Below are 18,006 nucleotides of genomic sequence, written 5' to 3' on the forward strand. Positions count from 1 at the left end.
CGCGCCAATTCCTCCCCCAGCCCCAATCCTTTTCTATAAAAACCCCTAGCTTCCAAGCCTCGTGGTCGAATCCACTGTCTCCTGTGTGAGATACGTTTCGACCCGGAGCTCCGCCATTAAAATACCTCGTGTTGTTACATCAAGGCATTGTGTTCTATTCGTGATTCTTGGGTGCATGCCGAATCGGGAGTTGGGTGGGGGTTTCCCCACTAGGTTCTTTCACTACCTTATTGGGAAAGGGAAAAGCATAGGTTCTCTCCACAGAACGTTGCAGAAGCATGATGGCTAATTTGTGTGACAAACTGACAGGTAAGTTTGCTCAGTGCCTTGACTGTAGTGACAAGAAAGCTGAATTGGGTACATGTTTTCGATCCATCCTTGCTTGCCATTTTTCCAGTTTGGACTAGTGAAGCTGCCTTGCTTCAAGCTTTTTAACTTTATGGTAAAAAGAACATCAGAGACTGTTTATTCTGACTTAGAAAGATTAGTCATATAATAGAATTATAATGACTTTTCTCTTTTCTTCAATGTGACCAGTTATTCTAACTCAATCTTAGACTGGTCTAGTAATAATTCCATTATTAGAGATTCCTATTGAAGATAGCTAAAATTCTTAATTACCTAGCAACGTTAATATGGAGCTCAGCCTCCACTTCCAGAGAATCTCTGGCCTTTCTGCTAATTCTCAAAGCCAGCTCCCCAACACCGGAAGGCCAGAGCCTGAGCTTGGTAGTTGCTAATTTGCAACTGAATAAAGTACCTGGGTTTCCACAAAGAAGTTTTTATACTGTTGCTTTTCACTGCCCCACCTTTGTTTCTCAAGCAGGTCAGCCACCATTCAGCCTGACTGCAACAGGAATAAAACCTTGCCTCCAACAGCGCAGGTGGCAGTTTTTATTCTCCATCAAAAGCATTCTACATACATATTGTGGCTTTGGTCTGAATTGGGAGTATGGTGTGCTATGAGGGCCAGTTAGTCAATAATGAGCAACCAGATCACGGAATCATACCAATCTAAGATAGGGGTACATGCCAAGAGGCCGTGGCTGTTAATAATACACCACAGACCATGTTTTATGTAAAATAAACAGAAACAAGCTGCACATACACTCCTATGACAGATAAGGATGATTCAAGAAGATCTGAGATCCTAAGGCAGATATAGCCGCCAGCAACCATAACTCCCAGGAAGGACTATAGAGCATAAATAAATTTTTTGCCTCAGTCCAGTTTTGTTTAATATTATTTAAAGGGGGGGGGATGTAACCTCCTTCAGCCTAGCCAGGCTAGTTCAGACTGTCTTCCACTGAGGTGGAGCCACCTGCTATGCTGCTTCTCATCACTCTCCTTTGATATTACACTGCCTGACCTGCCTGAGGCCAAACCAGTTCTCCAAGATCTTCTGATCTTGCATACTGTGAATTTCACGAATTCCTGCTAAAAGGCTATTCTGACAACTTCATAAGAAACTTAGTGTGACTGGGAATGGGCCTCCCCTCTCCTTTACAAAGCCTGTCTGCCTCCATTAAAGTTGAGCCTTGATCAGAATCTTGTCTTGGTTCCATTTCTCTCTCTCTTCCACCTAGGTTCCTTTTCTTTCAGCTCCAAGATGCCTCCCAGGCTTGAACCCGGACATGAGAACTGCAGGCCGGCCCCAACAATCAGACCTGTTTTAATGATGTTATTCAGAATGTTTTGTTTCCCTGTGATAATTGAGATACTAGTAAAAAAGATACCATGTATTACAATAGCTTAGAGAATGTTGCATACTCAATTTGATGTGTTGTGAAAATATAAAATAAAATATGCATGTGGAAATCATTAAATCTTTCTATATACTCAGTGCAGTAATATATGAATTATTCCTTTTGTTTGTATTTCCTAGTGTACCTTAAAACAATATTTTTCATAAAGTTATGGTCAGTGTTTTTAATGATTACCTGAACTCTTTGTGTAAGATATGCATACATATATAAATATATAGATGTGTATGTATATTTACATATATAAAATATGTATTTTCAAATGTACCAAATATGTTCATATGTAAATACATATGTGCTATATACATATAAATATATACAAGTATATTTGTATATGTTTATAAATTTATATATGTTTATAAATTACTAAAATTATATACATATAAAAATTCATTTTATATATGTTCTTACTTGAAGTAGAATTACATTATATTTCTATTTTCTTTTAATCTCAATACCAATACCAATGCCTTTTATTTCCTATACCACTCCCAAATACCAACCCTGCATACTGTTGCCATGCTACCCCTCAGTGGCTAGCCTCTTTGTCCTTGATTCTTAGTGTTACAAATATGGGTGTATGAATACTTGTGTATGCACAAATGCATGCAAGTTCAGTCTGTTGGCTTCATTTTTGTTGTGCTAATGGTTGCATGACTGACCACTCTACTTTTAACAATAAACTAGAGACTCATCTTTGGGAGTAGGTAATTCTTTTTCTCCTTGAAGGCAATAGTTAGCAGAGTTTTTTTTTAGCTAATTTCTATAATAAATTTAAATAAACTAAACTTACTTTGACTTTACTCCAAGTTCTAAGTTTACAGATTTCTTCTCTACAATGTGCTCTTTGGTTTAAAAGCATTTTGTCTAGTTAAGTTGAAGGGGATACTTGTAAAATGTCAGATGGATACTACTCATATGGGTTATCTGATTTAAAAATGATGAACTTTGTTACAGACACAAGCGATCAAAAAAATAGGGCAGGTAGGGAAAACACATTAATTGACCTCTAAAACCAACAAAAGATAAAGAAGCAATTCTCAACCCAAAACATTGTGGCTATTGATATAAAGAGATAGCTAGAAATAACTTAAGAATTATATAATAGACGACTATCAGAGAGATGACTTACCAAAAATCATAATTTTCTCTTGGGAGAGATTTTCTTCCCATCTAATATGTGCTTATGAAGACATTCATGTTGTGTAGAGACAATTTTCCTTTCAGCCTGACCAATCTTCACTTCCTGAAATTGTTTCATGGGTCTTCCATGTCAACTGTTCTGTGTTCTGAACAAAATGAGAAAGTTGGACATAATTATCTTGAACATCTCTGAGGGACTTCTCTGTTAAGTGGGATACTGAGAGCTACATATTCATATAAATAGAAAAAGGGACAAGTGAAACCTCCTGTTAGTCATCCCATCATTGATAAATTCAATCAACTCTTCAAAATCATTTACATCATCAATAAAGAATATAGAGAAGCTTGCTCCTCCCTGGTCTATTACTATATCAATATAATCTAAGTGACCACATTTTTTAAAAAATTATTTTATATTTTTACATTCCAGTCATTGTTCATCCCTCCTGGTTCACCTTCCCACAGTTCCTCATCCCAATCAAAGTGGTGGGACATGTGGCTCTAGCTGTATATGTAGCTGAGGAGGACCTAGTTGGTCATCAATGGGAGGAGAGGCCCTAGGTCCTGTGAAGGTTTTATGCCCCAGTATAGGGGAAGGCCAGGACTGGGAATGGGAGTGGGTGGGTTGGGGAGTAGGGGAAGAGGGGAGGGGATAGGAGTTTGTTGGAGGGGAAACCAGGAAAGGGATAACATTTGAAATGTAAATAAAGAAAATATCTAATAAAAAAAGAAAGAAAAATAGGAAAAGAAACATTATTAGAACTTTTATGTGTTCTTCCAAGCTGAGTTTGTAATGTATAATGTATATTGTCATTTAACGTATAGACCATAGATTTTGAACCATGTAATCCTTCAACTCCCCCAAAAGAAACCTTTTGTATATTATAAAGCACAATTTTGTTGACTTGGTAGTCTTCTTTAAAGAATGATTTATAGAAAAAGACACATACAATTTAGAGTATTTTGAATAGTTCCTTCCCGAATTTATATTTAATTTAAAAACATTGGTTGTTTATCTTAGCTCACTTTAGTGTCTTCATTGCAATTAAATCAGATAAATAAAGCAAACTGCAAGCACTGAGACTTTTAATACTACTGAGTATTTTTTCCTATGTTCTCAACATATTGGTCATTTTCAGCTTAAGCTATGCTATTTGTATAATATTTAAATATTATCTTTCACAATATGATTAGTAGGTATAGAATTTAATTTCTCCATGTTATTGCATGTATTTTAATTTTTTGACAGTCAGATTTAGATTGAATGAGATAGTAATATTATCCAGTGGCCCAAGAAATTGTGACAATGATCCTTAACTCAGAGAGATGGTTTCCTCCAAGGCCAAGAGAAAACTTGTAACATTGAACCAGTTTGCCTGGAAATCTCAGGTTGTTTCTGGATCCTCTGGGGGCTTCTGCTTACTTTATGAATGCTTACCATTAGCCAATCAGTTTGCTCAGGAGGACAATTCACATAAATTCCATCTCCCAGAAATGGATGCTTTTAAAGACTGTATAAAGACTGGGACTCTGTACTGCTCTGTCTCTTAAGATAACTGCTGTCTCTTCAAGTTATGAAAGAGGTAAGTGGAATTACAAAATTTAAATTCATCAGTAGAAGCAACTACAGGTTAGAATTTTGTTAATAATTACATGTCTCTATGAGTAGAATTTCATTAGGCAGAACTCAGTTATGATTCTTTTCTTCAGGAAAATGAATGAAAAATCTTCTAGGGTTGCCTTAAGCACTTATAATAATTAACATGGGTAATAGTAAGAGGATAACCCTTGCTAGTGGTGTTCTAGCAGCAGTAAAGATTGACTCCTACACTTACTTTTTTGACATGAGAAATTACTTCTTCATTTAGTAGATTTTACAATTGTTCTGTCCCTCTAAATCTAGTATATTCTTTTCTGTGAGTTTTTAAAATAAATATTCTCAGGGAAATTTTAAACTTTGTTCATAAAAGTTGAAATATACATTGATACAACTGTGGATATTCAGAAAAGTATTGATTGAATTATGCCATTTTGAAACCGGAAAAATAAATGCCCCTGAATATTTCTTAAGACATCCAGGATCAAGCAGTGGATATGACTTAAACCCAATGCCTTGATTTCCCATCCCAAAGAATAAAAAGATATTTTGTTGAAAAAGAAATTAAGGCAAAAGAAGGTTATGAAGGCATAATATTTAAAAGATTGAATTCAAAGAGGGTGTGATTAAAATATTTATGCCTTAGTCATGCTTGGCCCTTAGTATCATATATGCAGTGTGAGGTGCAAGAAACCTCCTTCAATGAAAGAAAATTGAAAAATATAATCTGTAAATCATTTAAAAACATCTTTAGTCTTTTTAACATTCCCCAATGAAGCCTGAGGAGGTCATGTGCTGGTTAACGGGCACTAGATGGAGATTAGACTTTACCATTCTCATCTTAGCAACAAAACTCTGCAGATGTGATTCATAATGAGCTACAAGATTTCTCTTTTATTTTCTGACAAATTACATTCTTAAATTCTTATTTTCTACAATGGGAGATATTGATTTTCTTCAGATAAGAACGCTTGAGCTACCTTCATCCTAGGCATATTTCTCAGGGAGATACATTCTGGAATTTTTTCTTCTCTATCTTCTTCTCTATTCCCCAAATGATTCAAAGTTTTAAAATAAATTAAAACAGAACAATTTTTTACACAATATGATTCTAAAGAAATGTTTTAATTAACTAGCCACACCATAATATATCTCCTATCCTAGAGTGTTGTCAGTATTCACATGGTTATAATTTTACAGGATTAAAGAGACACAAACTTAAGGAGTTTCATGAATTATTTTATGATTAGATCTTCCCCATATTTGGAAAAAAAAGAATCACTAAGTTTTCATAGGATTTGTACACAGTTATTTGATACCTAACAAGGAATGGCTAAAGAAGAAGGTCTGGAATAATGGAGAGACGAACATAATTTGTAAGCACAATTGGTTATGAGTATGTAAATTTCCAAGCAAAGAAGAGATAACAGAATTCTACCAGAACATTTTTATATCCTCTTATCTCCCACAAGACATTGCTCATCACACCTATCTCGGCCTTGTATGTTATACATAGGTGATGTGTCATGGAATCTCTTTAAATTCTATATTTTTACTTAGTTTTGCCATTTCCATTTTGTACATTTTGTTTCATTTGTTAATTTATTTTCTCCTAAGCACTTTAACATTTTAAATGTAAGGACCTTTCTATATCTCTTAATGTCTTGATATTCAGAGATGAATGAAGTAAGCCTAGGAACATAGTACAGAAATCTTAGCACAAACAGTAACATTGTCGTAGGATGGAGTCTAAAACCATAGAGAAATTGGGAGACTTGGCTAACTGAGGAACAATACAGGCAAGGAAGCAATGAGATTTAAATTATGAGTTTTTATTTTTAGCTTAGGAGCTGTATGCAATAGATCATATCAAATCCTTAATGAGTGAACAGAAGCTAAATTTGCATATAACAATGCTGAATTAATTTTTTATTGTCTTCTCCAAGGCAAATACAGAGACTTTCTTCTGGAATGAATCAACAAGGGAAGCAAATGACTCTGAGGTGAAAGAATTTATTTTTATTGGACTCTCTGATTCTCAGGAACTTCAGATCTTTCTGTTTGCATTCTTTCTCATTTTCTATGTAGGAATTGTGTTTGGAAACCTTCTTATTGTCATGACTGTAACCTATGACTCCCACCTCCACTCTCCTATGTATTTCCTGTTGGCCAACCTCTCATTCATTGATCTTTGTCTGTCTTCTGTCACAGCTCCAAAGATGATTGCTGATTTTTTCAGGAAACGCAAAGTCATCTCTGTCCATGGCTGTTTTGCCCAGATATTTCTCCTTCACTTCTTTGGGGGGAGTGAGCTGGTGACCCTCATAGCCATGGCCTTTGACAGATATGTAGCAATTTGTAAGCCTCTACGCTACACTACAATTATGCGTGGCAATGTATGTGCTGGCATTGTGGCTACTGCATGGGCAACTGGCTTCCTACACTCAGTGAGCCAATTGGCCTTTGCAGTGAACTTACCCTTTTGTGGTCCCAATAAGGTTGACAGTTTTTATTGTGACCTTCCTAGAGTAATCAAACTTGCCTGTGCAGACACAAATAGGTTAGACATCATGGTCATTGCCAACAGTGGTGTGCTTACTGTGTGTTCTTTTGTTTTGTTAATCATCTCCTACACTATCATTCTAACAACCATCCAGCGCCGCCCTTCTGATAGGTCATCTAAGGCTCTGTCTACACTGACTGCTCATATCACAGTAGTTCTTTTGTTTTTTGGACCTTGCATCTTCATTTATGCCTGGCCCTTTCCCATCAAGTCATTAGATAAATTCCTTGCTGTGTTTTATTCTGTGGTCACTCCTCTCTTGAACCCCATTATATACACACTGAGGAACACAGAGATGAAAAGTGCCATGCGACGCCTGAGACAATGGAATTTAAGCTTTTGGGTGAAGTCTTAGATCTCCTGTGGCCATAGATTGAGATACTGAGCAAAATTTTATAAAATTCCATTTTACTTCACTTAGTAATTGTTTAAGAATGTTCTAATATTGCCTCAATTTATTATCTGTGATTATTATAGCTTTTATTTTTATATAAGTTCAAAATCAATAGCTTTATTTCAAAATACCATTTCACTAATTTTTGCATAATTAAATGTATTATTGTGGTATTCTTTGTGTTCAACTGAAACTTCCTGGATACTTTTCTACTTGTTATAATAAAAGATACAATTTAGACTATTTTACATTAAAGAAAATTTTACTTTGCTCATTCTCCATAAAAACATAATAAGAGAATTAATAACCACCTAACTAAAAATGTGCTCAATGATAAGAGTTTATATGCCTACTACTGAGATTCATAAGTGATATTTCTTCCTGGTAACCATATCATTTTTTTACTACTACTATTATAACAAACCATAGTCCATTAGTGTCTCATCAGATGTGACAGCAATACTGAACTATCCCGTATTTTTTTTTCAAGATGTTTAAAGAAGCTGGGCAATGGTGGCACATGCCTTATTTCCCAGCACTTGGGAGGCAAAGGAACGCAGATTTCTGAGTTTGAGGCCAGCCTGGTCTGCTGAGTGCTTTCCAGGACACCCAGGGCTATACAGAGAAACCCTGTCTCATGAAACAAAACAAAACAAAACAAAACAAAACAAAAACTCCCAAAAAACCCAAAACAAACAAACAAACAAAAGACATTTAAAGACCTGAGATACTACAATTGACTATAGAACAGTAAACAGAATTAGAATTAAGAGTTTTTCAGCCTTTGACTATCTTGGCAAAAAGTATATCACTTATATACAACTATCAATTTCTATTATCAGAATGTTAAAAACAAAAGATGATGGTTCAATACCACTTAAACACAATTATGACTACTTATTTTTTTATAAGTTTTGGTCCACACATTAATAAAAAGATCATGATATGATTATACATGTTTATGAGATTTTTTTTTTTTTTTTTTTTTTTTTTTTGGTTTTTCAAGACAGGGTTTCTCTGTATAGTCCTGGCTGTCCTGGAACACACTCTGCAAACGAAGCTGTCCTCGAACTCAGAAATCTGCCTGCCTCTGCCTTCCAAGTGCTAGGATTAAAGGTGTGCACCACCACTGCCCGGCTGAGAAGTATTTAATTACTAAAGTTACATAAGGCAACATAGCCCTGTGGCATACTCACCTTTCAGTGAATTTTAGATAGTATTATATTATCCATGCTAATTGGTGGTAATTTAGTAAAGAGTTTTGACTTAGTCAAAGTTTAGTATTTCACAAATTACTTTGGGGACATGATTTATTCCAATTTTAGCAAATATTTATTTGGGGCACTGGAGTTACAATGGAAATGTATAGATTTATGTGCAAGTGTGTATATTGTATGCATATTCTTCCATGAGCATATTCTTTCTATCCTACTGAGGAATTATAAATATCAGGAAAAAAGTAAAGGAGAGTATAAATTTAAAAAGATAACAAGTGATTCTACCAACTCTTCCAAGAAATTTCACAGAAGCTTGCCAAAGTTGAACACCACTTATTCTGAGCAACAAGTAATATAGCTGAATAAATTAATAGAAATAAAAATTAAGATATCATAAAGGTTTGAAATTATGTCTACTTAAGTGGAAAAATAATACAGATATCCACAGGGATATTTAACATATAGAAAGATTTACCTATGATCTAGCCAGTGGTAAAATAAAGGAACTATTTATAAATTGGTGGAATAACTAAGATAATACAGAAAAATGTTATTAAATCAATTTGTCATATCACAAAATAATTTCTCAATGAACTCAACATGTGAATCTTTTAAATCTGTAAATATATTTTTAAATTGAGATAATATATTTATAAGTCATCAGGGTAATAAAGTTTTCTAGTAAATATATATATATATATATATATATATATATATATATATATATAATTAGTTTTAATGTCAGATTAAACTACCTAAAAAGAAGATAGATGAGAAAATTAATAAAACACCAAAATAATAATTTTAATATTTAAAAACCAGCCATTTTTATATATAAGTAATTTCATGATCTCAACAATCTAATAGAAAATTGAGCAAAACATATAATCTTTTAGTTTATATGTAAGACAAAATTATTATTTACATGAAAAAATCTTCAAGTTCTTTCATGCTAAAATACATGCAGGCTAAAATTATACTTAAATACCATCCTTGGCCTATAAAATATATCTTCTCAATGTTTAATAATATAACCTAAGGATAACGTATAGAAAAAAAAAAGAATTTCTAATTATATTGTTAGTGAGAACACAAAATGGCACAACTTCATGGCAACACCAAGGAATTTCATGCCTTCATTCGTTCATTGACACATGCACACATGGGCACAGAATATTATACAGTCATATACAAGTGCAAACATTTCAAATTTAGAATATGAAAACAAAAACATTAAAATTTCCATGGGAGATTAGAAGAGAATAGTGGATCAAAGGGATTCAGGGGAAAAGGGATCTATCTGATTATTTTATGAAATTCACAAAGAATCAGTTTTAAAAGTAAAATACAAAGCATTGTGTAATCTCTAAAAAATCAAGTTTGATCAAAAATAATTTATTTAATGATATTTTATTTAAGTTATAAAATGCCAATGAAATGAATAAATCATTAAACAGAAATCATGCAAAGTTCAACTATCTATAAGTTGGTAACAGTGGTTTTCCTTTTTAAACAGCACTTATTTGATTAAAGCAAAGGACTAAATAAATTAATATCAGTAATAAAAATACATATCATTAAATAATTTTTATCTAATTTCAATTAATGATATGAATATGAATTGTTTTTATTTTAATAAGATATAAGCAGTTCTCAACATTTTCCTCTGAAATTTATCGAATCCAAATAAAAGAAAATTATGTTTAATGTCCTTGTGTTGTTGTCAAGCACTCTTTGTCACTAAAAAAAAAAATCTAAATTTCTTAGGTAAATACATGATGCTAGATCTACAGCAGAAACATGCAAAATCATTCTGGAACTTCTTTATTTTAACTTTTTATGACAAAGCATCATGTCACGTTGTCAAAATGTCCTCCAACTCATCATGTAGCTCATATTGCCTTTAAACTTATGAAAATATATCTAGTTCCCCTGCCAAGTGCTAGATATATACGTGCACCAACATGCATAGATATAATTTTTCATGCCATAGTTAAAGGAACCTAATGAATTTGCTACTATAAAACCAAAATAACACAAAAAATAAAATAATCTTCCAAAAACAGGAAATGGATCATATGAGGATCAATGATGCAATGGTAAGTATAATAAATTGAATCATCATTACATGAAAGCGTCCACAAATTGTTAAAATTTTAAAATATGACATTTTCCTTTCGGTGGACAGAACTAATAAGCTTATCAAATACTCTGAACTGTCTTAGTTTTTTGCAACAAATGTGACAAAACCAAACTGAAAGGTGATTATTAAAAAGGAAGATAGATCAAATATGTATAGTTCAGAAGTAAATATTTTAGAAAACTTCAAGTTCATAATTCAAATTTGTAATCATGAGTTATTCAATTAATGGGTGTAAAGTAAACAATAGAAACCAAAAATTATTAAGAGTTTTGTAATAAAATTTACAAGAGACAAAGAATCAGACAAATTGAACCAGAGACTCTGATTCATATTATCTAGGGAAAATAAAGTAAAAAGTAATTATTAATGAGCTTAATCAATAAAGATTCTATATTTAATGGCATTCTACTGGAAATATCTACAAAAGAGAAATGCACAAAAATACTACATGAAGGTAAGAACATAAAACTAGAGCATGAATAGTCGAATAGTCTGGAATGGTCATCAAATTCAAGGAGAAAAACAGCATGTGAAGAACTGATTCAGATAGAAAGACAGAAAAATGTCTTGAAGGAGCTGAAGGGGTTTGCAACCTAGGAAGAACAACAATAGCAACCAAACAGACCCCCCAGTGCTCCCAAAGGTGAAACCACCAACCAAAGAGTACACATGGAGGGACCCATGGCTCCAGGTGCATAAATAGCAGAGGTTGGCGTTATCTGGCATCAGTGGAAGGGGAGGCCCTTGGTCCTGTGAGGGCTCCATGCCCCAGTGTAGGGAAATGCTAAGAGAGTAAGGCAGGAGTTGGGGGGTGGGGTGGAGGAGCACCCTTGTACAGGCAGGGTGAGGGAGGATGGGATAAGGGATTTGTGGTAGGAAAATCAGGAAGGGAGATAACATTTGAAATGTAAATAAATAAAATAATAATAATAATAAAAGAACAACCGAATAAAACATTAACCAGCACAATATTGAGTATTGCCATGATCCTTCTTTGAGCAAGCCAATTTAAATTACTACTTTTGAGACAATCAATAAATAAGAAGCAAATATTTAAGACGACAAATATAAACAGCCAGAGATAGCAGCAGATAAATGATAGAGAGAATGAAGTAAAGAATATCATTACAAGGATGAGGAGAATAAAACTGAAAAGGAAATTAGAGAACCAAGACTTTACAAAAAAGAAATAATAGCTACAATGGGCCTGACACCATCTCCTATGGTGACATTTCTAATGGAATAAAACACTGGAAAGATTCAACTTTTGACTTAGGTAATTTTATGTGGAGATATTGTTAAACTCTAACAATGGTCTATTTTGTCAATTGGTAGCCTTGGTGTTTCTGTGAAGTTAGCATTTAGATCAGTAGATTTTGAATGAAAAAAAAATATCATCTATATTGGAAAAACTTTATTCAATCACTTGAAGTTATTAAGAGAACAAAGGTGTCATTCCCCATAAATGACACAACACACACACACAAACACACACACTGTGGGGGACAGACAGACAGAGACAAAGAGTCAGAAAGAGGTACACAGTTTTCTGTCTCTTGGAACCACTAATACATTGTTTCCTTGTTTTACTAATCTGCTTTCTATTTTATTTATTCCTACTTATAAAAGTTACACTGTTATGTTTATTATTTGAATTGTCACATTTTTAGCCCATTTTATACCTTTATTAAAGTATAATTACTGAACTAAACTTGGTCAAACTTAAAGTGAAGAACAGTGTTTTGATATATTTACACTCCATGAAATAATCTGCATAGTCTAATGAACACATGGGATGCTTTTTATTATTATTATTATTATTATTATTATTATTATTATTATTATTATTATTATTATCATTATCATTACTTTTATTTTTTCTTTTACATTCCAGTTGTTACTCCCTCCTGGTCTGCCCTCCTACAGTTACTCATCCCATTTCTCCTCCCCACTGTCTCCAAGAGGATGCCCACCTCCTGTTAGACCTCCCCTCGCCCTGGGGTCTCAAGTCTCTCCAGTGTTAGATGCATCTGTCTTCTCCCACTGAGGCCAGACTAGGCAGTCCTCTACTGTATGTGTGTTGGGGGCCTCGGAGCAGCTCCTGTATGTTGTCTGGTTTGTGTCTCGGTCTCTAAGAGATCGCAGGGGCCATGTTAGTTGAGACTGCTGAGCTTCCTATGGGGTCGCCCTCCTCCTCAACTTCTTCTAGGCTTTCCCTAACTCAACCACAGAGATCACCACCTTCTGTTCATTGATTTGGCATAAGTATCTCCCTCTGACTCTTTCAGCTGCTTGTTGGGCCTCTTAGAGGACAGCCATGCTAGGCTCTTGTCTGTAAGCAGACTATAGAATCAGTAATATGTCAAGCCTTGGAGCATCCTTTTGAGATGTGTCTCAAGTTGGGCTGGTCACTGGACTGTCTTTCCCTCAGTCTTTTCTCCATTTTTGTCCCTCCCATTCTTTTTGGCAGGAACAATTGGAGGTTGAATCTACAATTGTTTCTCCCCACTGTTGGACATTTCATTGGATGCTTTTAAAGTTTCCAGTATTTTGTTTATACTTATGTAGGAAAAAGATTTCAGAACCAACTTCTTTGTAAGTAATTTTGAAATTTACAATATTGTATAAATATGGTATCCTGAAATGATACTTACTATACAGCAAACTCTGCCCATTCCCAGCACACATCGATAGATGTGGCAAAATTGTCTGGGTCATTTGCTGAACTTAGTAAAAAACCTGGTTCTGCCATTGTTCAATGTACCCTACACTAAGACCCTCTCTGCCAAGTTATGAGCACAAATGACCAGACTGGACACAGTTCTACCTCTCCTATTATTACATTCACTTTGACCCAGAAATTTCACTAAAACTTCAACTCACTGTCTTTCCTTGGAACTTTAACCTAATGCTCTAAATATTCATGTTAGGAAAATCTGACCAATGACCTAACTCCAGAGCCAACATCCTATCACCAACCAAAAACAGTATTAGAATAATAAATCACCAATTACATAGCAATGATCCCCAAAAGAGCAATTTGGAAGCAAATGATAGTCAAAACATCCCTGGCAAAAAAGAAAAACACAATAAAATGCTCATTGGATTATTAGATATGAACTGAAGTTATACTTTATATGGGTCTCAAGTTGGGCTGGTCACTGTACCACCTTTCCCTCAGTCTCTTCTTCATTTTTGTCCCTCCAGCTCTTTTAGGCAGGAACAGTTGGAGGAACAATTTGACTACAATAGTAGTCAAAACAGCATTGTAATGGCATGATTGTCTACCAAGATGTTATTTATATATAAGAAGGAAGGCCCAAGTGAGGGAGTTTGAATTTCACTTAGAATGGGGAATGAGATATTCATAAGAGGTAGATGGTTGGAGGGAAATAGGATGCGTGCAGGGAGAGGAATGTGGGGGGGGGGGGAAGGTTCAGGATCATATGTGGGGAAGGACAGAAAAGATGGCCAGATGACTGTGAAAATGAATAGAAATCTGCAACTCATTGGGGCGAGGAGGAAGGGGCATCTTAGGATGAATTAGAGACCTGGGATAAGGGAGGCACCCAAGAACCAATGGGGGTGACATTAGCTATGGCTTACAACAACACTGGGGATATTGAACCTCTTGTAGCCAGGCAGGAAACCAAGTGGAGCAATAGAGATACCAACTCACCCACAAAACTTTCAACTCATAATTTATCCTCTCTACAAGAAATATAGGCATGGGGGATGGAGCAGGGAATGTGGGAATGGACAATCAATAACCTTCACAGTTTGAGACCCATCCCATGGACAAACATCAATCCCTAACACTATTAATGATACTCATTTATGCTTATAGACAGGAGCCTAGCATATCTGTCCTCTGAGAGGCTCCACCCAGCACCTGACCCAGACAGATATAGACACCTCCAGCCAAACAGTGAGTGGAGCTTGAGGACTCATGAAAAAGTAGGAGGAAGAATTACGGGCTCTGAAGGGATAGGAACTCCATAGAAAGACAAACAGAGCCAAGTATTCATTACCCTTGCGGCTTTCCGAGTCTGAACCACCAACCAAAGAAGATACAATGTCTAGACCTAGGCCTTCCCTGCACACGTGTAGCAGATGTGCAACTTGGTCTTCATGTAGGTCTCGAACAATTAGAATGGGGCCATCCCCAAAACCGGTCCCTTATGTGGAATATGTTCTTCTAGCTGGGCTGCCATGTCTGGCCTCAAGGGAGAGCAAGAACCTAGCCTTGCAGAGACTTGAAGTACCAGGGTGGAGGGATATCCAGGGGAGTACTACCTGCTCACAGGAGAAGAGGAGAGAGGATGAGGGAAAGATTGTGGGAAGGGGTTACCAGGAGGGAGCAGTTATCAGGATGTAAACAGAAAAGATAAATTACAAAAAAAATTTAATTAATTACACAAAATTTCAGTGACCTGATTGTCAATAAATATGACAAATATGTTTTGTGGATGAAGGACAGAATAGTCAACAAATATTGTTGGAAAAACTGGATGTATACATGGAAGAATGATATTAAAATCTTACCACTCATGTTTGTTTAAAAACTCCAAATGAGTAGAAAGCCTTAGTTTAAGATCTGAAAATCTTAAATCACTTGAATGGCTATAGAATTTAACCAGCTTCACAGTATCAGGCATAAATTCTCTCCCTTGGAAAAGGCACCCAAAATATAGTGAGTTTCCCCATCAAATTATTGCCATTGTAACAGTAGTGCCCACATATAGCTAGGTGAGTTTGTATTTTCCTATGCAGGGTCTAGATCTGTGTAAGACAATTGATGTTCTTTCTTCCCCAGTACCCTGCTCAACTTTTATCACCATGAATGATATTGAATGGGAGGAAGATTCCCAATCCATTTGAGATTGATTTCCCATGTTCTGAAACCAAAGTATGTTGTTTATTCATCAATATATAACTATGATTGCCATAAAAGGGAAATAAAATAGTCTGGTTTATTTACTCATCTGCACCCTCACAGACCAATACACCACATATATACTTACAAATATGCTTGTAAAATATCACATGTGGGTTAACCACTGAATGAAGTACAATAGTTTTAATAATTAGTCTATTTATAAACACTGTCTTCCACTGTTCTAATGGAGATTAAATTTTAGGATATTACATAATTTACAAACCTAATTAATCTTTATCCAAATGTTTTATTTGGATACATTATTCATTTGGTTAAACACACACACACACAAAGTGAGGTTCACTGCTAGCCCATGTCAAGTTTATCACTTTGTTTCATCTTTTTTTTTTTTAATTTTTACTGTCTCCACATTAAAGTTTCAGTAAATAGCTGTGATAAGGCAAAAGTGATGAAGTTGGCCCATTTGATAGAGTCAGTGGAGGGTTTGAGGTGTGTAGTGATGTACAAAATCATACTCAAATAAAATTTGTTAAGATGTTATTCACAAAGATAAACACAGGCTTTGGTCAATAAAAATAATCTAAACTTCATTAAAAATAGATTGATGACATTCTTTCATTATATTTATAAAGATTATTCATATTTAGATTTTAAGACAAAGGGTTAACAATGCTTTACTGATTGATCAATAATGTTATATCTTTTTAAAATATATTATTTCTATATTAGAAGATTGGTAACATTTTCAAATATAAACTATATTTCCTGATTTTAAATCTATTTCCTAGTTAGTATCATTATTTAAAGTAAGGAGTTTGTGTATCTGGATATTAGGAATTTACTTTGGGACCCAGAAAGTTGCCTATGAACCTTTTCATAGCATTTTTCATCTCTTTATTTCTCAGTGTATAAATGGCTGGATTTAGGAGGGGTGTAAAAACAGAGTAAAACACTGCAAAAAATTTGTCCAACCAGGTGATATTGAGAGGCCACACATAAATGAAGATGCAGGGCACAAAAAAGATTAGCACTACTGTAATGTGGGCAGTGCAGGTGTTCATTGCCTTAGATGCACCAGCTTTAGAGCTCTTACATACAGTCATAAGAATATATGTGTAGGAAGTAAGCAACAGAATAAAGCAAGTTATAGCCACAAGTCCACAGTCAGCATTCATTAAGGTATTTAAATAATGATAATCCATGCATGCAAGTTTTATTACCAGTGGCATGTCACAGAAGAAACTGTCTATTTCATTGGGACCACAAAAAGGAAGATGAACAATCACTACTATGTAAATTATACCATGTATAAAGCCAATTGTCCAGGAAGTCAACACCAAACTACTGCATCTCTTAAGGTTCATGATGGTGAAGTAATGGAGTGGCTTGCAGATGGCCACATACCGGTCATAAGCCATTACCACCAACAGCACCATTTCTCCTGCGGCAATGCAATGGGAAAAGAAGACCTGGGACATACATCCTGCAAAGGAAATGATCTTGATTTCCCTGAGAAAATCTGTGATCATCTTAGGAGTGGTGTTTGTGGAGAGCCACATGTCAACAAAAGACAGGTTGGCCAGCAAGAAGTACATGGGGGAATGCAGATGGGGGTCAGTGGTGATTAAGGTCAGGATGACAATATTTCCAGACATGATGAGAAGATAAAGCATCAGAAATATCACAAATAGCAAGACCTGAATATTCTTTGAATGGGCAAGTCCCCAGAGTATAAATTCTGACACCACAGTCTGATTATCTCCATCCATTTTATTCAGTGTGTCCTTAAAAATAACCTGAAAAGAAAAAAAAAAGATTATCCATTAGAAGTATGAGGTAGTCTACTTCCTTTGTAGAATTAGACATTCTTATTGAATCTTACCTGAATAGAAATGCAAATGTTAAAGAGAAATCTAAGCCAAATATGAGTGACATTGCTGCTCAAAGTAAAAGCTAATGAGCCAAGAGCAACTCTCCAAGAAAAAAAGCATCAGATGTGACTGATATACACATGCTCTATGAGAAATACCTCTTATAAAAATATAGAATTAAATATACATACAAGAATCATTAATGCTTTCTAATATCTAGAATACAATGGTATGTGAGTTGTTTCCTTTAGTTATATTTCCAAGTGTATCTTGAAACAATATTGTTCATTAGGTTTTGATGGTTCATCTGAACTCTTTGTTTAAGATATACATGTGCATAAATATATATATATATATATATATATCACATATGTATTTATATGTGAACATATTTTCTTTTTTTTTTTTTTTTTTT

General features: G+C 34.8%; 2 protein-coding genes across 2 annotated transcripts in view; one reads left to right on the forward strand and one right to left on the reverse strand.

Annotated features, from left to right (window-relative positions):
• LOC110306850 (olfactory receptor 4F4-like) overlaps window positions 1-7,421 on the forward strand; it is a 12,467-nt gene extending 5,046 nt beyond the window's left edge. Inside the window, exon 4 of the mRNA XM_021178983.1 lies at window positions 6,450-7,421. Coding sequence (XP_021034642.1) covers window positions 6,450-7,421 — 972 coding nt within the window. The remainder of the gene's footprint in view (window positions 1-6,449) is intronic.
• Window positions 7,422-16,550: 9,129 nt separating this feature from the next.
• On the reverse strand, window positions 16,551-17,492 carry LOC110289928 (olfactory receptor 4K14-like). The gene has a single exon (XM_021156335.1). It carries the CDS (start codon window positions 17,487-17,489, stop codon window positions 16,551-16,553), a length of 939 nt encoding a protein of 312 aa, XP_021011994.1. The 5' UTR covers window positions 17,490-17,492.
• Window positions 17,493-18,006: the final 514 nt, after the last annotated feature.

This window comes from Mus caroli, chromosome 2 (assembly GCF_900094665.2).
Source record: "Mus caroli chromosome 2, CAROLI_EIJ_v1.1, whole genome shotgun sequence".
In the NCBI taxonomy this organism is placed as follows: domain Eukaryota; kingdom Metazoa; phylum Chordata; class Mammalia; order Rodentia; family Muridae; genus Mus; species Mus caroli.